This window comes from Urocitellus parryii, chromosome 1 (assembly GCF_045843805.1).
Source record: "Urocitellus parryii isolate mUroPar1 chromosome 1, mUroPar1.hap1, whole genome shotgun sequence".
In the NCBI taxonomy this organism is placed as follows: Eukaryota; Metazoa; Chordata; class Mammalia; order Rodentia; family Sciuridae; genus Urocitellus; species Urocitellus parryii.
Window position 1 is genome coordinate 47,891,012 of NC_135531.1, and position 24,386 is coordinate 47,915,397.

General features: G+C 34.0%; 2 protein-coding genes across 3 annotated transcripts in view; one reads left to right on the forward strand and one right to left on the reverse strand.

The window, feature by feature from the left end:
• Ercc8 (ERCC excision repair 8, CSA ubiquitin ligase complex subunit) overlaps positions 1-24,386 on the reverse strand; it is a 60,542-nt gene that overhangs the window by 17,146 nt on the left and 19,010 nt on the right. Inside the window, exons 4-10 of one of the 2 annotated variants that reach the window (XM_026402548.2) lie at positions 23,616-23,739; positions 17,312-17,393; positions 15,349-15,417; positions 14,161-14,227; positions 12,525-12,625; positions 11,018-11,142; positions 2,069-2,266 (exon numbers count right to left, since the gene is read on the reverse strand). In XM_026402548.2, coding sequence (XP_026258333.1) covers positions 2,069-2,266; positions 11,018-11,142; positions 12,525-12,625; positions 14,161-14,227; positions 15,349-15,417; positions 17,312-17,393; positions 23,616-23,739 — 766 coding nt within the window. Of the gene's footprint in view, positions 1-2,068; positions 2,267-11,017; positions 11,143-12,524; positions 12,626-14,160; positions 14,228-15,348; positions 15,418-17,311; positions 17,394-23,615; positions 23,740-24,386 lie in introns of those variants that run through there. The other variant, XM_077800289.1, reaches the window with a different exon arrangement.
• LOC113192402 (microtubule-associated protein RP/EB family member 1) lies at positions 6,178-7,488 on the forward strand. The gene has a single exon (XM_026402546.2). It carries the CDS (start codon positions 6,669-6,671, stop codon positions 7,473-7,475), a length of 807 nt encoding a protein of 268 aa, XP_026258331.2. The 5' UTR covers positions 6,178-6,668; the 3' UTR covers positions 7,476-7,488.

Genomic DNA, 24,386 nt, shown 5'->3' on the forward strand with positions numbered 1-24,386 from the left:
CAAGTTCAGGACAAGTAATTTTTTTCCAAAACCATAATTGTTAACATAAGTTTCTGTTGATTTTGAATAATTTAGTATATATTTTCTGTGAAAAAGGACGTTTATATATAGTTACAATGTAACCCATAAAATCAGAAAATCAACATTGCTATTTTACTAGTATCTAATTCTTAAGTCCCATTTAAGTGTTACCATTTGTATTAATAATGTCCTTTTTAGTAAAAGGATCCAGTTAAAAATCAAGTGCTGCACTTGGTCTCAAGTTTTCAATCTGGAATAGTTCTTTGATTTCTTTGGCTTTCCTGACCTAGACAATTTTGAAAACACAAACTAGTTACTTAGTAGAATGTCCTTCAAATTTGGATTGTGTTAATGTTTCCTCATGGTTAAAACTGAATGATGCAAGTTTGCCAGGAATTTCATAGATGTGATGACTCATAATTAGAATGTTAACTTTGATCATTTGATTAAGGAAAAATATTCCAGGCTTCTTCAAAGTAAAATTACATTTTACCTTTGTACATAATATTTTGTAGGCTAGCACTTAGGCTATGTAAATATCCCTTTCCTTACCAAATTTTCAACCTAATCTACTTGTTGATATCAGCATAACTTCAGAGATTTCCATTTTTGCCAATAGGTTATAATCCATTGCTATAATTATTCATTTTAATGTTAAGTTTATCTTGTCAGATTTGTATGTTTATGGTAGAATTAATATAACTTTTTCCAGATAGTAAGTTTTACATATTTAATTTGCCAAAAGGAATTCTGCTGCTAAATGGATGCAAAAGTACTACCCTCTTTGTTTTTAAGATTTATAATTATTTTCATTTTCAGCATAATAGTAGGTGATTTGGAATAAAAAGTGGGGAGCTTCCTGATATAGTGTTTTTTATTTTTCTTTATTGTCAATGGATCTTTATTTTGCTTATTTATTTACTTAATATTTTATTTTTTAGTTGTAGTTGTACACAACACCTTTTATTCTATTTATTTTTCTTTGGTGCTGAGGATCGAACCCAGGGCCTCGCACGTGCTAGGCAAGCACTCTACCCACTGCTCAGCCACAACCCCAGCCCTACTTTGCTTATTTATATGTGGAGATGAGAATCAAACTCAGTGTCTCACACATATTAGGCAATCGCTCTACCACTGAGCTACAACTCCAACTCTGGTGTAGTATACTGATTAAAATCTTTCTGAGTTCATAGCTTACATAGAAATCATATTTGACAGGAGACAACTGGCCTAGTCTCTGGTTCTCTTAGTTATTCCAGGAACTGGGAAGAATCAATATTTTTTTTAATTTTTAATATTTATTTTTTAGTTTTCGGCAGACACAACATCTTTGTTTGTATGTGGTGCTGAGGATCGAACCCGGGCCGCACGCATGCCAGGCGAGCGCGCTACTGCTTGAGCCACATCCCCAGCCCAAGAATCAATATTTTAGCATACTTTTAATTCATTCTAGATAAAACTATGATGAAGAAACAATTTGGTAGAATGTTATAATTTGTAGTCAAAATATCTTAACGAATGCAAAACATATGTTGCATTGGTTATACAAAAGAGAAAGATCAGGATTTTAAACAAAATCCACAGGTATTTAAGAAATTATGTAAGCTACGCTAACTTAAAGGCAGGCTGTTATTAGCCATTGGTAGAAAATAAGGAAGAAATAAAATTTCAGACATACCCACACGCACATAAACCAAGATACACTACAATTTAAGTTAAATACCTATACTTATTCATTTATTTTACAAAAAAGATTGAAAGAAAATATTTTGTTTCATCAGAGATTTTCAATAGCTAAATGGAGCCCATATGCAAAAGAAAGACAATTTGTCCCAATTAATTGCATAGTATTATATTGATTTAATGTCACCTAATAATACCACCTAAAAATCTAGGCTTTAATTATTTTCTATTAAATAAATCTTAGCTCAAATGTGGATTATAAATACAAACCTTCAGAATGAAATCACAATGTAACTTTCATATGCTACTACTCTAGCAAGCTAGCCACTTGAACATCTTAAATTCCCTTAAGTATCATTCTTACCTGGAAATTAGATTGAAATACACAGCAGTCAACATTTTTATAATGTCCCTTAAGCATAGTTATCTGTTCTCCTGAGTAAACTGTATAAACAGCAATGGTGCTACCATATGGCACAAAAACAAATTCTGAACTGCAGCCGCAGGAGACAGTGAATTTCAATCCTTTTCTGCTGTCGTTACAAACTTTTCCATAATTCACCTGCAGGATGGATTAAAATCATAAAGTTAATTATTTCTTAAATCTAAATTAATAAGGACAATGGAGACTGGGAGAAATACTTTCTCCAAATACTATGACATAACATTATAACACTGTATATAGAATGAGTTCTTAAATTTAAAAATGCTTAATATTAGAGAAATGAGGGCCAATGACATGAATGTATATTTCACATAAGAGGACTATAAATAGTGAAAAAAATCCATAAGGGCAAATGTTCACATTTTAGTCTTGACAAAAATAAAAAGGCAAATTAAGGCAAACTTGAAGAATTACACTATTTGGCAATTTGTTTTTTCTTTTTGTGGTGCTGGAGACTGAACCCAGGACCTTGTGCATGCTAGGTAAGTTCTCTACCACTGAGCTACATCCTCAGACCCTGGTTTAGCAAAAATTTTAAGAAACAGACACACAATACTGGCACAAATGAGGTAAACATACTGATAACATTATAATTTGGTTTTCCTTTTAAAAAGTCAAGGGTTTATTATGCAACAAAATAAAAAGATATTCTTTGTTTTTTGGGAGGGATGGGTTATATATAACCTTCTACTGTTTTCATTTTAAAAGAACTTAAATTGTGGTCAAACAAAAATAAAGAATTTGCTATCTCAATCATTTTAAGCATACAGTTAATGGCATTAAATATATTCACATTGTTGGGCAACCATCCCCAATGTCCATCTTTAAAACTTTTCCCATCTTGCAAAACTACCTATTAAACAACAAAGATATGTTTACTCCTTGACCTAGTAATCGCTCCTGGGAATTTATCTTAAGGAAATAATTAAAAAGCAAAAAATAATATGGCCAAGGGAATTGAATGCAGAATTATCTACAATGGTGAAATAACTGAGAATGATGTATATTACTAATATAATATTAACTCTACAGCTTATGTAAATCATAATTATGAATACTATATCGGAAATAAGGGTAAAGGCTAAATACATAAAACCACAGAACACAAATAGTATGTATAATTATAATTTCAGCTTTGTACAACCAATATGTATTTGCGATAAAAATTTAAATTCTGTTCTTGTACTCAAAAGGGGTAGTCTGCAAGCTCAGTGGCACAAGAATCACCTGAGCAGTTAGACTTACAGTCTTCCAGGCCCCATCCCAACCTTACTGAAGAATTTTCATTTTAACAAATCCTCCAGGTGCCTGAGATGCCTTGGGCTAAAGAAGTCTGACAGGTTCACTTTCTGCTGATAATTAAAACCAATATCTAATCATTTGGGAATTATGAGTATGCAGATCATCAAAATCTCCCTTCTTCGTCATGGGTAATAGGAAATTTAAATGGTAATTTACTCTTTTCTCTTTCTCTAAAGTTTGGGTAGAAGTGTGTATGCGTGTGTTGTGCATGTGTGCGCATGTACGTGCTTGTCTGTGTGAATATGTGTGTACATAAAAACAGAAATACCCAGGCTCAAATGGATACATGCTGATAAGCTGTGGATCTAACAGCTTATTGTCCCTTTAGAATAACATCTAAGTAAGTGAGCATATGCATTTAGATACCCCAAGGCAGCAGTTTTATAACTGGGTTAAACATTAAACTTGTATTCAGCAGACTTGAGCTTTAAAGTCCATCATTTTTTTGATCCCTTATCAGTAATGATTTAGCCTTTGAGTTTTATTCTTCTAATTGGTCAAGTGGAAATAACACAATTTACCACAGAGTTGTTATGAAAGAGCAAGTGAAATAATGCATATGAGAGTACCTGAGGCATAAAAGTAGTCAGTAAGTGCCTGGACTTATTAACTCCTATAAATGTTTAAAAGTATAACATTCTCTCACTTGCATATTCACATTGTTGGGCAACCATGTGCAAAAATTTGTAGAATGATATGGAGACAAGATTTAAAAAACACTACTTCTCAACTAGTGAACACTGGAAAAATTATCAACTGTTAGACTACAATGGCTTTATTTATTTATGAGAATACCTAGTTACAAAACCTATACTCTTTCAATTATACCACATTTCTTCCCAAATTTTAATTGAAACTTGTTGAATAAGTTATGAATATAGAACTAGCTTATTAAATTTTGTCTTTGTCTTTAGGCCTTCCTACTCCAACTTATCCTTCACTTTAACATCACATTAATCCTTCTAAATCACTGCTGTAATCAAATCATCTGTGAACTCAAAAACTATCACTATCTTTTCAATGTCTATAGAATGAAGTTCAAATTACAGAGTAAGGAAGGGAGGGATTAACCATTTATTAAGTGTTTACTATGTGTAATATATCGGGCTAGGTAATTATCTAAGATCCTCAATAAATATAAATGCTAACCATAAAAGTAATGTGTAGTAAATGGCATGTTATAATATGAAAGTATCAAAGAAGGCTACTTTGGGCTATGATGTCTTAAAGGTGATATTTAAGGCAGAATTGAAAAGATCTTGATAGATTTCGTAGATTTGGGATAGAAAATATGAATCCCTTTTGTTGCACCAAGAAAGAGATCCATCTATTTAATAAGGGAAAACCTAAAGCAATGTAGATTCTATCACAAGGCAGCTCATTTTATTGTCAAATAACAGCATAATTAATAATAATCACAGATAGCATTTACTCAATGTCAATATCTGCTGTACCAGATAATGTGCTAAGTGTTTTACATGTATTATTTCACACAGTTTTCAAAACAATGCTACAAGATGGGTGGCATTATTATACAAAAAGAAAATTCTTAAAAAGGCTAAGTAATATGATCAAGATCTCTTGGCTAGAAAATGATAGATAGAATCAGAAGCTCGATCTAGACTACACCCATCAAAAACAACTATGCCCTGTGCATTATTTTTCTTTGATTCCATGAAGTGATGATGATGGTACACTGTAATACAAGTGAGCATAAGGTAATTTTGGGGGCATTAAGCTCGAATAGGAGAGTTAAAGAGATGAATCTCTTGGGCTGGGGATGTGGCTTAAGTGGTAACACGCTTGCCTAGCATGCGTGAGGCACTGGGTTCGATACTCAGCACCACATAGAAACAAAATAAAAATACTGTGTTCACCTAAAACTAAAAAGTAAATATTAAAAAAAAAAGAGAGAGATGAATCTTAAAAGCTGAGGAGCAGCTAGAACAGGAAGGAGAAGGGGTATTCTAAAGCAAAGGCAGCAGTCCCTACAGCAGAATGTAAGGGTGAAAGAGTATGGTATATTTATTTAAAGTGATTTAGTATGGCTAAGGACCAGGAAAAACGGGAAAGTGAAGCTATTGAGCTAGAAGGCACAGCTTATGAAGGCCTTGTACACAAAAGGTAAAGTCATTCAGTTTTAATAATCTGAAAACAGAGGTTTCAAAGACAGACTTCCACTGGGAGATGAATTTAGGAATAGTTAGAAGGACATTAGAGTAATTAGAAAGACTAGCCCAGTAGTGAGACTGGAAAGAGAGACAGATATGGAAAAAAAAATATATATATATATATAAAAGGAGGCGTAAAATTTGTGTTTGATTTAATAGCTGATCCACTGACAGGGAAGAATATTAGATGGGTTTCTAGTTTCCTGGTGTTATCAATCACAAAATGAATGATAATGCTAGTAACTAAAGCAAGAGAAATATCAGAAGATCTACTTGGAATTTTTTCTCTTGTTTTGGCAAAAGCTGCTTCCCTGTGAACTTTCCCTGCAATACTTGTTCTAAACTCTTTGGCAATGGTCTCCAGAGTGCAGTTCACAAATCTCAGGGAGTGTGCAATATGATCCATTAAGGTGTGAAAAATTTCTATTTCTACTTCACTTTTATCCAAAAAATAAGAAATTAAGTTTTATCAAGTTTAATATATAGACATACTAGCATTTTAATATAATTTATAATTATATATACATTGGAAGTGTGTATTTACACTTAGTTCTCTAAACTAAAAAGGGTACAACTAATAAGGCAAAAACACACAATAAAAATAGTTAATATTTATGATATATGCCTTTATTTGGCAGGTAGATACTACTTTTTTGCATACTTCTGTTTTCCCCTTATCATTGCTTTTTTAGGCTGATGATATTCTCAATTTACAAAATGAGGACACTAAAACCCTGACAATAGTCTCAAACAATTGCCTAACGTCCTCAATTACTAAGTAGTAGGACTAAAATTTGGTATTTGTTCTGATATCCCTTCAAAAACTTTAAGGCAGCATGTATCCCCCTAGAGTTACTTTTTCTGAGATCAATGTTCCAAGTTTCTCTAAATGCCCTCTATAGGTGAGTTTTTGGGCCCTGATCATCTGCTTTGATCAAGTCCATTTAAAAATGTATTGCTTAGGGCGGGGTCGGGCGGTTTGAAAGAGACGAAGACGGAACCGGAGCCGGGCGCGGGCAGTGGACGCGGTTCGCCGAGAGCTGAAGATGGCAGTGAACGTATACTCCACGTCAGTCACCAGTGATAACCAAAGTCGACATGACATGCTGGCCTGGATCAATGAGTCTCTGCAGTTGAATCTGACAAAGATTGAACAATTATGCTCAGGAGCTGCCTATTGTCAGTTTATGGACATGCTATTCCCTGGCTCTGTTGCTTTGAAGAAAGTGAAATTCCAAGCTAAGCTAGAACATGAGTATATCCAGAACTTCAAAATACTACAAGCAGGTTTTAAGAGGATGGGAGTTGACAAAATAATTCCTGTGGATAAATTAGTAAAAGGAAAATTTCAGGATAATTTTGAGTTCGTGCAGTGGTTCAAGAAGTTTTTTGATGCAAACTATGATGGAAAAGACTATGACCCTGTAGCTGCCAGACAAGGTCAAGAAACCGCAGTTGCTCCCTCTCTTGTTGCTCCAGCTCTTAATAAACCGAAGAAACCTCTCAGCTCCAGCAGTGCAGCCCCACAGAGACCCATTTCAACACAGAGAACTACTGCGGCTCCTAAGGCTGGCCCAGGGGTGGTGCGAAAGAATCCTGGTGTAGGCAATGGCGATGATGAAGCAGCCGAATTGATGCAGCAGGTCAACGTGTTGAAACTTACTGTTGAAGACTTGGAGAAGGAGAGAGATTTCTATTTTGGAAAGCTAATGAACATTGAATTGATTTGCCAGGAGAATGAGGGGGAGAACGACCCTGTATTACAGAGGATTGTAGACATTCTCTATGCCACAGACGAAGGCTTTGTGATACCTGATGAAGGGGGCCCACAGGAGGAACAAGAAGAGTATTAACAGCCTGGACCAGCAAAGCAACATCTGAATTCTTCACTCCAAATGATGTGCTTAACTGTAAAATACTCCCTTTTATTATTTTTAGAGGATTCACTGGTTTCTTTTCATAAGCAAAAAGTACCTCTTTTTAAAAGTGCACTTTGCAGAAGTTTCACTCCTTTTCCAATAAGTTTGAGTTAGGAGCTTTTACCTTGTAGCAGAGCAGTATTAACATCTAGTTCGTTCACCTGGGGATCAAAGAGGCTGACTATGGGGCTCACGATGTGGAATGCTGGTCACACTGATTGCTGGAGAATGTGTTTTTATGTAATACACTGAGGTGGTGACTTCAGTAAAGACTGAATTGAGTTTTAACCTAATGTGAAGTCTTGGCAGAGAACGTTTTAATAAAGAAATGCCTTAAGAGTATTTAAAATATGCTTCCATATTTCAAAATATAAAATGTAACATGACAAGAGATTTTATGTGTCTGACAAATTGTATCTGGGAAGGAAGGTCCAGACCTCAGAACATTTGGAACCTGCTGTCACAGGCCTTGTGGGGTTGCTTGAATCCCTGCAGGCCTAGGCTTTGTCCCAAAAGGAAAGTTTAAGCAATTGCTCTGTAAAAACATTTTGTGTCATTGACCAGTTGCATCCCTGCTAAAAGCAAACAGCTTGGTTGCCTGGATGAATAGAAGGTAATTCAGCCCTGAAATGTTTGAGGTGAAGAGTGTTTCATTGAGTGTTTCTCTGATGATTTTTCCATTTATTCCTGAAATTTCTGATGATTTTTCCATTTATTCCTGAAATTTCTATGGGTTGAGGAAAATGAGGTGTGTCCAGTTTTTAATCTAATAACTACTATTGGAGAATTACCCACATCCTTGGGATTTGGATGGGGGTTGTGTCCTGTTTTACTTAAGTTTACATTTAACATGTTTCTCTTCTCTGTCCCCTTGCCCCCTGGGGACTCCTCTTTGGCTCCTTAAGTTTGCTGCTTAGCATTGGAAGTACAGCAGGCAGATGATCATGCTGCAAGCTCTTGCTGGATCTCTAGCAAAGGGAGTGATCAGTGAAGGCCATCGTTAACTTGGGATCTACAAGGCTGGGGTGTTTTCGGTATCTGCTGTCCATGGCTCTCCACTGTTACCCGAATACTTTGCCAGTGCACTAATCTCTTTGGAGATAAAATTCACTAGTATGTTACTAAATGTTAATTTCTTTTGCAGAAAATACAGTACCATGTCTGAATTAATTATTAATATTTAAAATATTTCATTCCTTAACTCTTCTTTATTTGCTTTGCCCATGGCCTATTCAATCCCTTGTTTGGCAGAATTCTGCAAAATGTATGTTACCCACTACTGAGATTGTTCAGCCCCTGATGTGTTTGTATTGGTTTGTTTATGGTGGTAGCTTGTCCTAAAATGTGTGTAGAAAACAGGTATTTTATGATAAAATTGCTGTGTAGTGCATGCTCTGTGTGGAATTCAGTGGAAAACCCAGACTCATTGATTAACAATGCCAAAAAATGCAAGTAACTAGCCGTTGTTCAAATGACAGTGGTGCTATTTCTCTTTTGTGGCCTTTTAGACTTTTGTTGCCCTAAAATTCCATTTTGTCGGGAACCCATTTTCCACCTGGTCTTTCTTGACAGGGTTTTTTTCTACTTTTAAACAGTTTCTAAATAAAATTCTGTATTTCAAAAAAAAAAAATGTATTGCTTAGTCCAAACACACTATTCTAGATGTGTACTTATTGGCAAAACCCCTGCAGTATACAAATATCACCTTCAAGGAGAGAAAAATGGAATACATCTGCATTAACAATGTAAATACATTCAGTAACATTTATATTTATTCACATTAAACACTGACACACATGCCAGGATACTTTTCTAGAATTATCTTGTCACTATTTGAATCAAAAGCCTTTAGTGGCTTTCCATCTCACCCAGAGAAAAACCTATGCTCTTATACAGGCCTCTAAGGCCTCAGACATCCTGTTCTTTTTTTGTTCCTTTTTTTCCTGTTATTCTTCCTCCATTGCAACAAAAGAGCCTCTTAGCTATTCCCTGAGCTTCTCATGCATGATTTCACCTCAGACTTTGTTACTTTCCTTGTTCCTCTGCCTAGAATACCCTCTATCCCATGTAACTGATGGGTTATTTTCTCTAGGTCAAATGTCACCTTCTCAGTGAGACCTACCCTGGTTGTCCTATGAAATATAGCAACTTCAACTTCCCAATATTTCCTATGCTCCTTTCCTTATTTTGCTTTTCTTTACGGTGCTCACACTATTTAAATAGTTTATCCATCTCTCCCATCTACTAATTGATTGATGTCTTTCATCTTCTCTCTGAGAATAGGCCTTTTCTGTTTTATCCACTACTATATAATACTGCCTGGCAAATAAGTTTTTTTTTTTTCTACTTATAAATGGAAGATTCTAACTTTTTTTTTCCTACTTACAAATCACAAGGCTTGGGTTTCTATAAAGAGAATCATAAAGCGGAGAGAGGAGTTGGGGGTGGCACTCAGAGATAAGAGCACATGCCCTTCATACATAAGGCCCCGAGTTTCATTCCCAGCATGGGGGATAAAAAGACTAGCAAATCCTGAAATATTCTAGACACACTTTTGATCTTTTAGTAGTTTTAGTATTAATAATCAAAGTGACACCCAGAGTATTTTAAAGAGAATTATTAGCTAGAAAGAATGAGTAAAGAAAGGACTATGAGTAATACCTACACACATGCATTAAGGAGTCTAGATAGAATAGGGATTATGTTAAGTGTAGAATTTAGAGTCAAACTGTTCCTTTCTAGGTATGCAAACCTAGGCAAGTTACATAACCATTATATGCATCATTTTCCTCAAGTGTAAACGGGTATTGTAACAGTTCCTATCATTACAATATTGATACAATGTTAAATATATATTCCTGCATATGTATTAAATGCTAATTATTATCAGCACTGTAAATCTGGCATATAAACTCAATGAAAGTATAAACTTTTCATACTTTATTCTGAAAGGTATTAAACCATCGGCTTATCTGATAAAGACTATAACACATAAAAACAAGTACAACAAATTAACTGCTACATGAGAATCTAGGACTTACAAAACACATTTATTCCACTATTTTCTAGTATTAACTAAAGTACTATATATTCTGGTATAATACTCACTTTGAGTTTTATTTACAAGTCATTTATAGTATAAAACAGAAATATTTAACTTCATACCTTTTACTTTTACCAATAATTCTCAATCTTTTATTCTCCAACATACATGAGAAATACAGCACACTCCCATTAGGAGCAGTGTCACAGCAGAACAATCATTCTCTAAGTAGGGGGAGAATAGCAACGGTTGGGTAAAGGTGGGTTTTCAGGATTTGAAAATTACGAGTTTGCAGAGTGGGAAAATATATTTGTCTAAAAAACAGCTATTTTTCAAACTCAAGAAATGGAGGTAAATCTATAGAAAAATATAAAGTATATCTCACAGATCCATTTTTAATTTATATCCAAAAAGATATATAAAAATCTCTTACTAGTGTGTTTTCTCCATTGGAACTATTCCAGAGCCTCATTCGATTATCTGTACCAACAGTGAGGAGGTGAAGCCCATCACTTGTAAAACATAAGCCATTAACTTTCCCATTATGAGCAGTGTTTGCTGCAATGAAAAACACAGTTCGGTTCTTTTCCTGTATTTGGCATATGTTTAATGTGAAAGATAAAATTATTTAAACATATTAAGGAACACTACCTGAGTTACTTAAACTATATATAAATTGATTACATTTAAAATTAACTAACCCTTCAGATTATTTGAATATGATAGGCCATATGAATCAGAATGATAAAAATACAGGAAAATCAAAGGGAGAAAGATCTTGCCAAATATAATTATTTTCAGCAAGTAAACTATGCTATCAAATTCAACTAAATGCATAGCTTAACACTAAAACTTTAATCACCTTTCATCCCTCTTACATATTATTTTCATTTCTAATCAAAAAATCATTCATAGACTCTTAAAAATCATTAAAAAGAAAAGTTTAATGGAAACAGCTGGGCATGGTGGCACCCACATTTAATCCAGCTTGGAAGCTGAGGCAAGAGGACTGCAAGTTCAAAGCCAGCCTCAGAAACTTAGCAAGGGCCTAAAAGAGATTCTGTCTCAAAATAAAAAATAAAAATAAAAGGAACTTGGATGTGATTCAGTAGTTAAGAGCTGCCTCAGGGCTCAATCCTGCTACAAAAAATAAGAAAAAAAAAGTTCAATAGAAAGAATAACTGATCATTTCAAATCAAAATTTATTACCATTTTCAAAATTAGTTTGAGAAAGCACAATTCCTAATAGTCTGTTACCACAATGTTTCATGTACTTCATCCTAATATACTTCTAGTCCAGAATTAATTCTGAGTGAAAGTTTTTATATAGATTTAAATTCTAATATAAAAATACAGTTGAGGGCTAAGCCTGTAGCTCAGAGGCAGCGCCCTTGTCTAGCATGTGTGAAGCACTGGGTTTGAGCCTTAGCACCATATAAAAATAAATAAAAGCATTCTGTCCAACTACAACTACAAAAAAAAAATTAAAAGAAAAAATATAGCTGAGATACATTGTCACAGGGATTGCAGCTGACTCACATTTAATACAACTTGCAGTTTTTATGTTGACACAATGGCACAAATACTACTGATTCTGTAATTTATTGTAGTTTCCTACTTGCCATTTAATTTGTATAGCTAGTCTCATTGGGGGTAAAAATCAGTAAAGCAAATTAATCTAGAAAAGCTTCTGTTTGAAAGTTTGGAGGCAAGAGAAAATGCCATAATTATTTTATTTTTGAGAAAGACAATGGACAACCATAATTTAGTTTAAGTAATTTAAAACATGATTCATGGTAAATATCTTCCAAAAAAATCATAAAGTTTATGATATATATATCATATATTTACCAACATATATTTATTATTTGGCTTCAATTTAAAATCTTAGTATAAAAATTACTATTATCTTATTTCTATATTATTATAATCTTAATTACCTGATTCAGCAGCTTGTGACTTTTTCCCATTATGCTGATCAAGATTAATCAAACATCCTGAAGCTCTCCTCACATCCCATAATTTTACTCTACTGTCAGCACTGGAAAGAAATAAACGTTACTGAATACACGCAGCTAGAATAGTAATTGTACACCTCATGCACATTTCTAGCACTGACACATAGTTTTCATTATATTAACATGAATGTATTTGTACAATTGGATTGTTATTCTTTTGCCTTTTTAGCAAATAATCAATACATAATAGTAGCATGAAGATGAGAAACACAGCAAAAGAAAGGACAAAAATTGTGCTTTTATGCTGTTTTTAACTATAGGAGCATCTTCCCTACAAGGTCCTTGCAAGTTTGTTACTACATCTTTTCTATTATTGTTATTCAAATACTACCTAGACAATAAAGCAGTTAATTAATTTCACTTTCAGAATCTATGTGGCATAAATTAGGTGATTTTCCTTTTTATATAAAACTTGAGAATAAGGTGAATAATGAGAACAATGTATTTTCATTTTTTTTTAGTTATATATAACACTAGGATTCATTTTGACAAAATTATAAAAGCAGGGAATATAATTTGTTCTAATTCAGTCCCCAGTACTGCCCTTTCTCTTCCCTCCCCCGCCTTCCCTTCCCTTTACTCTACTGATCTTTCTGCTATTCCTTCCTTCCGCCCTTCCTCTCTCCCTTCCTTTCAAAATATCCCTTCTAGCCAGAAAGGGGCACACCTAGAGGCTGGAACAGGAGGATTGTGAGTTCAAAGCCATCTTCAGCAAAGGCTAGGCACTAAGCAATTCAGTGAGACCCTGTTATATAAAATACAAAATAGGGTTGTGGCTCAGTGGACAGAGTGCCCCTGAGTTCAATCCCTAGTACATGCCCTCCCTCCCCGCCCAAATCCCTTCATTTCTATTTCTACCTATTTCTTTCTGCTGGTACTTTCTTCCCATAATATTAAATATTCAATATTCTTCCCTTCAACAAACAACCCACTAAATCTTTTGACCCTTTCACAGTCAAAAGTTTCTGCTTTCCTTTCCTATATTACACCTACCAAAGATGTACCTGTACTAAAGCATCTTTCCAAATGTCCTATGATCACTTATTTTCCCCTAGTTAGATTCTTAGCTCCAGAAAGTCTTAGTTACCTCTGTGGCACTAGAACTATGTTTGGCACATGGTAGGTAGCCATCAAATGCTGGTAAGTTGAATCAATGAATAAATACATGTTTTGTATTAGAGTTGAAATAATTCTAGGTTAAAGAAGATGAATAAAAATGCCACTATTAAATTAATATAGTGTTGCACTTTTGTGTGCAAAAATGATACCACACAACTATTTCATTAGTAGTGTTAGTTGATTTAGATTACTATATAGTTTGTGTTTTCTCTATTCTAAAAGACAAATACCCTCAAGATGGTTAGTTAGGATTAGGATTACAATGCAAAAATTTCTTTACTGATATGAATTAAAAATCTGAAAAAGCATTTCATTTTTTAAGGGCTAATTAATGAGTACATATGCTAAATAAAATGTGTATCCTACATAAGTATATTTTTTAAAATGCTTATTATTAATTACTAACATAAACACCAAAATCAAATAAGTTGCATTTTACCTTGCAGTAGCCAAGATATACTCATAACGTGGTGACCAGGAAACTGCCAAGATTTCCTGTCTGTGACCTGCAAACATAACTATATGAAAAGTCTTATACAATATTCAAAAATCAGAAGATAAAGTATCAATAACTGCCTGATTCTGAAGAAAGTAATCATAAATATTAGGAGTGAATGGATACTCTGATTAGTTTTCACATTTATAATAATCTATGTTTAAATGCTATATATTATTTAATATAAAAGGACTGGTTTTGCTTTGGAAAGAACAAAGCAAGTGAATATTTTATAAAAAAAAATACAGTTGTTAGCCTATGTCAGTCAATTCATACAACTCAAGCTTAATTACTTAGTTCTATGATAAAAAGCCACACAATAAAACATAAGACAAACATTTCAAAGGAATACAAATATTTCCTAATTGCTCATAAAGTTGTAACAAAAAAAAATGTGATTGTAAGCAAGCAAGTGTATAAATTTTTTTTCCAGAAAGCACAATTTTTTTCTAGGTTCACAGGGCGATTTCAACATTTTAGCTCGCTATTATCACCTAAATGAATTATTCAAATCTGACATATTCATCTGCCAAGCTTACCTCCATAGAAATTCATAATAATATAAAAAATGCTAAACATCCCACCAAATTTTCTTGATATATTTAGTATCCTTTCCTCAGAGATGAATAAAAATGTACATTTCTGGATTATATTTCATGTTTTCATTGTTTAGAATTCAAATCTAATACTGATGAAAAAGTAGCAAAAAATTTCAATCAATATACTTTTTTCAAAGAAGTTTAATTTTTTCTAAAATATTTTTGAAGAAAAAATACACTAATTAAGAACAATGTTTACTCATTAGATGAAACAATATTAGGCAATGCTAATGACACAAATTACTGACTTAAGTTTCATCAGCAGTTTATTGTTTTAAATGTAGAAGTAACATAAGGTTTTGAGTTAGACCTATTTTCCCTATCCTTTGAGCTTCCCCTATGGCCACTTGTCAATAGTTCAGTTTTATAAGAACAATGCACAGAAGGATCCTTATTTCACTGTTGACTCTTCACAACTAGTACAAAATACATCACTCATGTCACTTACAAAGAATACATTGTTAGTAATGTTTCTTTTTACTGAATGGTTTACTCAAAGTAATAGTTGTTTCAAATTAAGAAAAAAAAATACCCTGTAGAATATGAGAACAGGATCCAGACTTTAAGTCACAAAGTTTTACTTTGGGTCCTCTAGTACCAACTGTAAAAACAAACAAAAAAATGGTTTAATATAATGCTATTATAAATCATCATCAAAAGGAAACAACACATTAACAGGAATCATGACATTTTCACTGTATCCATGCATAGATATAAAAATGTATGCCAAATATACATTTCAAATCATCTCGAATGCTTGTAATTAAAAAAAATATTTTATAGTTATACTTTAGTAGAAAGAGAACTCTATTAGTGCATCATTTTAAAGTTTAAACTAATTACAGATTTGCAGGAAGCTGCAAAACTATTATAAAGAGGCCTGTATACCCTTTATCCAGATTCCTCAAATCACTTAGTTGACCAAAGTACAATGTCAAAATCAGAAAATTTATCTGGAAATTTAAATGTGTGTGTATAATTCTATCCCATATTTCCCACATCAGATCATTTATTTTAATAGCTTAGTTTTTCCAAGTTAACGATATACTTTGAATTGTAACAGATTCACAAAAAATGTGGACAGAGACTGAACCTCAAAGACAAATTAGTGCCTAGCTCTTCTTTATAGATGAAGCATCTGAATGTCTAGAGGCGAAGAGACTTTCCATAGAAATAACTGAATCATAGTAAACAGATATCCAACACTAGGAAACCTGTTTTTCTTCTATACATATGAAAACGTATAGCACGTGCTTTCATATAAATGGATTTAAAATTTTAATTTCCTTGTTTTTAAATGTCAAATTGAAAAAGTTGTCAAATTTTGTTCATGTAAAATTTTTGAGCTGGGCATGGTGGCACATGCCTATAATCCCTGCAAGTTGGGAGGGTGAGACAGGAAGATCTCAAGTTTGAAACCACCCTTAGCAACCCAGTGGGGCCCTTAGCAATTTAGTGAAACCCTGTCTCAAAACTGAAAAAAAAAAAAAAAAAATTAGAAATGGCTGGAGATGTGGCTGAGTAGGAAAACACCCGGGGGCCCATTCTCCAGTACCAAAAAAATTAGGAAAAAAAAAAAAAATCTTTGGGCTGGGGCTATAGCTCAGTGGTAGAGCATTTGCCTTGCACATATGAGGCACTGGGTTCAATCCTTAGCACCATAAAAAAATAAATAAATAAAGGCATTATGTTCATATACAACTAAAAAAATAATTTGAGAATTTAATGACTTAAAAGCAACTTTTTTAAATATTTATTTTTTAGTTACAGGTGGACACAATATCTTTATTTTATTTTTATGTGGTACTGAGGATCAAACCTAGTGCCTCATGCATGCTAGGCAAGCACTCTACCTCTGAGCCACAACCGCAGCATCTTTTAGGGAACAAAAAAATATGACTTTTTTTTTTTTTTTTTTGGTAGTACTGGGAATAGAACCCAGGAACATTCTAGCACTGAGCTGCAACCCCAGCCCTTTTTATTTTGAGACAGGGTCTTCCTAAGCTGCCAAGGCTGGCCTTGAATTTGTGATCCTCCTGCCTTAGCCTCCCTAGATCTTGGGATTACAGTCATACAACACTGTGCCCATTCAGAAATAGGCTTTCTTAATCTTTGCATCTGGCCATTAGCAAGTGCTTGACTTCACATTATCTATTGAACCGAACATAAATAGTAACATACTTTAAAAAAAAACAAAACTGTGTGGCTGGGAACTGTGACACATGCCTATGATTTCAGCAACTCAGGAAGCTGAGGTAGACTGGCAAGTTTTAGGCCAGCCTCTGCAATTTAGGGAGGCCCTGTCTCAAAACATAAAAATAAAAAGGGCTGGGGATATACCTCAGTAGTACTATACCCCTAGTTCAATCCCCAATAGTGCAGTGGGGAAAAAAAAAGAACTGTCATCATCTGGGTTAAAATGTCTATCATGGCTAAGTAGATAAAAAAGGGAGAAAACTAAGTATGTTAAAAGACAAAAGAACATACATACAAACCTGCTACCAAACAGTGCTTGGTCGCAACTGGAGACATATGATGACTATAAACTGTTTCTTCAAAATTAAATACATCTGCAGTCTGATAAAAAAAAAAAGGACATTTAAAAAGTGTAAGTTGTAATGATAAAATCTAAGGAAGAGGGATGGGGTTGCAGCTCAGTGGTGGAGTGCTTGTCTTGCATGTATGAGGCATTGGGTTCAATCCTCAGCACCATATACAAATAAATAATAATAAAAAAAAGGCCTTCTGTTCATTTAAAACTAAAAAAAAATTTTTTTCAAAAATCAAAGGAACAAATTTTCTTTTTTCCACTTTTCAGCAATTTTTAAATTGACTATTAGCAATTTATTTAGCTTAAACATACAATAAATCCTAGAAATTAAAAAAAGACAGCTACCTGGCTCACCATCTTCGTCTCTACTCACTCTAAGGACTTTCGGTATCTATCCACATGGATGACCTCGCCAGCCATCTGCCTTTCAGTACCCTATGGCCTTAGCCACCTCAGGACATGCTGTTCTATAATTTCTCCTCCTCTGAAATCATTTATTTCAGTTATCTATGACAATAATCACTTTGAATTTTTTCCTTAACTCTTACATTTTAATTAACACTAGGACTCTTATCAGCAGCTCATCCTGTCCCCTTGTTTTCCTTTCCAGCTTGGATTCCAAAGTGTAACACATCACCCTACCAGTATCTTTCATTCTTTGCCATTAGCTTTCCATTTGTCAAGATGCCTCTGAATAATTCCAAATGTTAACCTTTTCTGAACCTACATCCAAGATAATCCTACAAAGGGGTTGACAAACGTTTTCGGTAAAGGATAAGACAGTAAAAATTTTAGGCTTTGAGGACCACATAGTTATCTGGGCCATAGTTATGGTAAAGCATCTACAGACAACTAATGGGAATGTTTGTGTTCCAGTAATATTTTATTTATAAAAAGAGGCCACTAGTAAGACTTGCTACAGTCACAGACTTGGCCAATCACTGTTCTACCTTGGTAAGATGAAGAATATCTTATAGTTAGCAAACTGGTTATCACTATATAAGACCATTCATTTCAGCAGGACTTTCAATCATGACTGTAAGTCCTACTAGTCACTATTTCAGTAGTATTCGCCATAATATTCTGCAGCTATTTCAAACTCGATTCACTCCCCACTCATTCACTGCAGGTGATCTGATTTTTCAATGCAAATAGAAAATAGGAGCCACTCAATCAGAATTCCTTTAATGGCTTACCAACAAAACTACAAAACAATAACCCTGCTTCTACTTACCCTTTTACCTTTTCACTCATTATGCAAAAATGATTCCTCTCCATTCCAAAAGTTAATTTCCCTACTTCTGTTCAGACCCTCTTCAGCAGACAGAAATCTCACTCTACAGATTACCTCCCACATAGCTATGAATTCTCTCCTTACTGGCTCACTCCAAATAGCACTGAAAGTTCAAATCTCTTATTTTCACACTTCCCCAAGATAAAAAAAAAAAAATTAAAACCCCAAATACCTTTCACCTTACATTTCCCTTAGTCTTCTTTCCTCCTCTGCAACATCTAAACTTTGGCTATCTTTAATTCCTTACCTTTTATGTACTTCTCAATTCACTGAAATCTTATTTTCAATAGTAGAAGTTTCACTACTGTATTCACACTACTCTTCCAATATCATGGGTTATACATAGACACAATATCTTTATTTTATTTTATCTAATTTGTCTGCAACATTCAACACAACTGATTACTCCACAGTCTTTAAAACAATCTCTTGGGCTAGGGTTGTGGTTCAGTGGTAGAGCGCTCTCCTAGCATATGTGAGCCACTGGGTTCCATCCTCAGCACCACGTAAAATAAAAGAAATATATATATATAAAAATCTCTTTCACTGGTGTCATATGCTCATAAGCTGTTAACTTTACTCTTTGGCTCTTCCTTTCATTGCTTTTGCAGGCTTTGTTGTTCCTTTTTTTGTCCTATTAATTCTGACTTCTGGTTGTGAGCTCTTCCAACTTCATTTCTTTAAAAGAAAGCCTTATCTCTGCATTTTCATATAAACATTAGAATTAGCTACTCAGTTTCCAAGATTTTGATTGGAATGAGTGATTCTAAAGATCACTTTGGGTAGAACTGGTATTTTCACAATTATTAACTTTCTAATTCTTGAATGTAGCATAGTTTACCATTTATTTGGGTCTTAATATCTCTCAATAATATTTTATAACTTTCTGTGTAGAGTTGAAGTGGTCTTGTAAATTTCTATTCAATCTACTAGTAGATATATAATGATTTTTTTATGTAATTGTGAATGGTATTAGTTTTGACATTTCATTTTATAATTGTTTGTGCCTGGAATTCAGAAACAATTGATCTTATATCCAACAACTCAGCTAAATGTATCCATACAAATTCTAATAGTTTGGCTATAGATTCTTTTGCATTTTTTATGTTCATAATCATATTTTCTTTGAATGACAGTTTCAACGTCTCCTTATTGATTCTTTTGCCTTTTATTTCCTTTGTTTGCCTTATTTAACTGGCTAAGACTTCCAGTACAATGCTGAACAGAGACAATAACATGATAATTCAATAGGAAAGTTTTCAAATTTTTACCACAGAAAAATTTGCTTACATTGTTAAAAAGTTTCTCTCTCTTTTTAAAATCAAATTAAAAGATGTCCCTTTTCCTCATTAAGACTTTAAAATATTTGGATGTTTTTAGGTGATCATGTAATTTTTTACTTTCATTCTAATAACATGGTAAATTACATTAATTTGTTTTTGGATGCTAAAACAACTTTGTTTCTTAAAATAAATACCATTCAATTGTGATATATTATTCATTTTGTATGTTGCTAGAGTATATTTACTAACAGTCTGTTTAGGATTTTTGTGTGTGTATTTATAAGCCATACCAGTCAATTTCCCATATGATATCCACTGAAGTTTTGAAATCAAGGATGTGCTCACTTCATAAAATGAGTTTGCAAATAAATGTTCTTTCCCCCCACCCCCCTCCTTTATCATCTTGAGGTTGTTTTCTTTTTCCCCTTCAAGCTTCAGTATAGGACTGGTATTACTTATTTTTAAAATGCTTACAATAATTTATTGATAAAGGCATCATGACTTGGAGATGTCAGTCTGTCTCTATTGTCTGATTTTTGGTAGTTTCTGATTGGGTGCCAAAAATTATGTGTGAAAAATGAAAGACTCTATATAATGCTAACATCTTTAGAGAAGGTTCAATCTACCTTTGGTAGGAGGAGAGGTACAGATTATCTCAATTCAATCAGGGAACTGAGTTAATTTATAAACCTGATTTGCCATCTGTGTAAATTTTTAATTTTCTACTGTTGAGGTAAGGAATCACCATAATCTCAGTTGCTTGCACAAACACAAAATTTATTATCTGCTTACAGGCTAGAAGTATCATATGGGTCCCACTGGACTATAATCAAGGTGCTGGCAATGCTGCCTTCCTTTATGGAAACTCCAAGAGAGAACCCCTTTTCAACTTTAGCTTATGGTTCCATCATCTATCTTCAAAGTCAGCAATTTTATATTTCTCATACTATTCCATACTCTAATGCTCTTCCACTGCCTCCCTATTCTACTTTTTAAAATCCTTGTAATTATAGTGGACCCATCAGGATAATCCAGATAAATCTCCATATCTTATGGTCAGGTGATTAGCAAATTTAATTTCCCTAACATATTTAATAGGGTCTGCAGATTATGCCATAGAATCTTGGGAGGGAGGAGTTTTATTCTGCCTTCCACAGACACCATTTATCTTCTATTTGTACCCATTCTCAGGGTACATCCCTCCAGTTGCCCTAAGAGCCTGGGTTTCTATAGAACTCCTCATACTTAGTAAGTACTATATAGTAACATTTTCCCTCAGTACCATGTGAGTGGGGGAAATTGCTATTTTTAGCTTTATTTCTTTGTGGTTTTCTGTAGCATGATAGGCAATGACTCAAGGGGAAAAACCAGTGTCCAATATTAGGCTGACTTCTCTATATCTCTCTTATTTATGTGATACTGACCTCTCAACATCTGGTTGACTGCTCTCTGCTCCAATTTCTGGCTCTCCAGTCTTATGAAATTGATTGAAGTACCACTGGCTTCTCTGTCCCTTAAAAGCTATCAAATGTCTACCTTTTCAGTGTCTTGCCCCACATTAAGAAATGGTAAATGGCAAAAATAAAACCCAGCAGAAAGATGAATTCATTTCTATTAGCTTTCTTTTTCTTTAGGATCTATTGTCTAGGTCCTAGATTTCTTAGCAGGGCTTTTCTAAAGCCCTCTCATAAATCTATTTTTTCCTCAATGGAGGTGCTGTTTTGGCTATAACATACTCCATTTTAGTCAGAAGGGGAAGTTCATGGCATTTATGTAATCCTTAAAATATATTCTCATTTTCAATTCTATGTATTTATTATAAAAATGAATCCAGTCTTGCATGGTAGCACATGTCTCTAATCCCAGCAACTTGGGAGGCTGAGGCAGAAGGATTGTGAATTCAAAGCCAGTCTCGGCAACTCAGTGAGGCCCTAAGCAACTTAGTGAGATCCTGTCTCAAAATTTAAAAAATAAAATAAAAAGAGCTGGGGATGTGGCTCAGTGGATAAGCACCCAATTGGTTCAACCCCAGGTACCTAAATAAATAAATCCAAAATGATCAATGGTGTATTCTCTTCTAATATTACAGATTCAAAAAAGAAAACAACTATTTAGTTTGAGTAATTACAAGTATTTTCAGTCTGTATTCATTTATAAAACAATATTTGTTATTCAGATTAGAATAATGTTTATACTTCACAGTTTATTAGTTATTGATATGGGGTTAGTTACTTAGTTCATTGGTTATCCTTAAATTATTTATTCAATAGTTACACACAGCATTGGAATTAGTAGTATATAAAACATAATCCTTTCTTTGTGGAAGTAATAATCTAGAAAAACACAAGAGTATGAAAATGATACAAAATAGTACAATAATATTTGAAATAAGAATACAGAAAACAGTGCTATGAAGTTAAAATAGAAGATAATTAATATGGATTCCAGAAGCTGAAATCATTGACTACATGACAGAACTAGAGGAACCTTAGACATCATATAGATTGATGTTATAGCGCTTAATTTTTTAGTGGAAAAGACCTTTGCTAATTAATTAAATGACTTTACTTAGAGTAACATATCTAATAAGTAGCAGAAGAGGACTAGAACTCTGGCATCCCGAGTCCTGGTTCACCATAACTGTAATAAGAAATGTGAAATTAAGGAAAAAGCTGCATAGAGAAGGAACTAAGGGTAGGGAATATTACATAATCTAGATGTGATTAGTGGACAGAGGCAGTCAATTTAGCTGTAGCAAACTATTTATTTTGAAGAACGGTAGAAGTTAGAGTTGATGGAACAAGGGGTGAAGTTATGGGTAACAGAATACCAGGCTGAGTTTAGACAATGGCAACCAGGAGAGGGTTTGTGCAGGGACATGATGAAACTGCTTTGTAATAAGATTACTTCTGGGGTAGAACTTACTGCTTTAATGAAGGAAGAAAAGTAAGGCAAAGAAACCAATAAGGAGTTTTTAGTAGTATAGATGTACAGTGAAGTATGAGAGAGTTTGAGGGAAGACTTGTCAAGATTTTATGATTAAATGGATGTGAGAGATAATGTTCAGTTTGGAACATGTTAAGTTTGAGGGGATGACACTATTTAAGTAAAGAAAGTTCTATAGACAGGTAGAGAAATAAGGGTCTAGAACTCAGTGAAGATTAGCACTAGAAATTTAAATTTGCTTACCACAGAAATGATTATCACTATCTACCTTTACTAAGCTATAATATAAATAATTCTTTTAAGCTTTTAGATTGATAGTTGAAAAAGTCCAATTTTCTTCTTTAGATCACAAGAACACAGTAGTTTTCAAACAATAAAAATAACAGCCAACAGGTTTTGAGTATTTACATATGTTAGGCACTGTTCTAGATACTTTACATACATTGGCTTATTGAATCCTTAAATCCATACTATCAGGTGCCATCATTACTCCTATTTACAGATGAGGAAACTGAGAAACACAGAAGTTTGGACATTTGCCCAGTGTCATACAGCTAGTCAGCAGCAGAGCCAGGATATAAATTCAAGTAGTCTAGCTCCCTTTAAGCACTCCACTGCTTTTACATAGAACATGCAAGACCGCTTAGCACACAGTCACATGAAAATGGTTTAGGATTAAATTCTTCATCTACAGAGCATCTTCAGAGAGGTTTCATTGTACTTACTTGTAATGTATTTGTGTCCCATACTTTCAGAGTTTTATCAAATGAGCTTGATGTGAACATTCCAGTGTCATGAGGATACCACTGAACAGTCTCCACACTGTACTTGTGAACATCAGGATGATTTCTACAAAACAGTAATCAACATTTAGAAATAACATGAATTTCAAAACTGAGACTATATTAACCACAAGGAACAGTCTCAGGTAAGATTAAATGAATTGTTACAGCTACACATCTATATGCCTGTGACCTGCCTGTATAGCAGAAGGAAAGAAGAATGTTCAGGCATCTCTAGATTCAAGCTTCCATGGTATGACATGGAGGTCTGCCTCCTCCTAACATTCAAAATATGTGCAACTTCCTATTGTTGTATTATGTACAGTCTGGAGGGATCGGCTAGCTATACTGGACTTCTTCCATCTTGGTACAGGCAGTGGTTTGTCCTTACTAGAAGAGATCTCTTTTGGTTTTGGATTTACGTTTCTCGAGTTACCTTCTATCAGTACTACCATTTTTAGAATCGAATGCCTCATACACATGCATGGTATCCCACACAATATTGCTTCTTATTAAGGAACTTACTTTATGATAAAAAGACTGCAATTAGTGGATGGCCACAGGATTCACTAATAACTTATGTAACACATTACCCATAGAAGCATCATCAAAGATTCAGTTATTGATGTTATGCAACAATACAGCAGGTAATGCTGGCCTGAAGAAGTCAGTCCATGCTCTGAACTAGTAATCAACACACTATGTGTATTATCC

Bases quoted from the DNA above. Each gene is read 5' to 3' on its own strand.
- LOC113192402 (XM_026402546.2), top strand. From the start codon at position 6,669: ATGGCAGTGAACGTATACTCCACGTCAGTCACCAGTGATAACCAAAGT.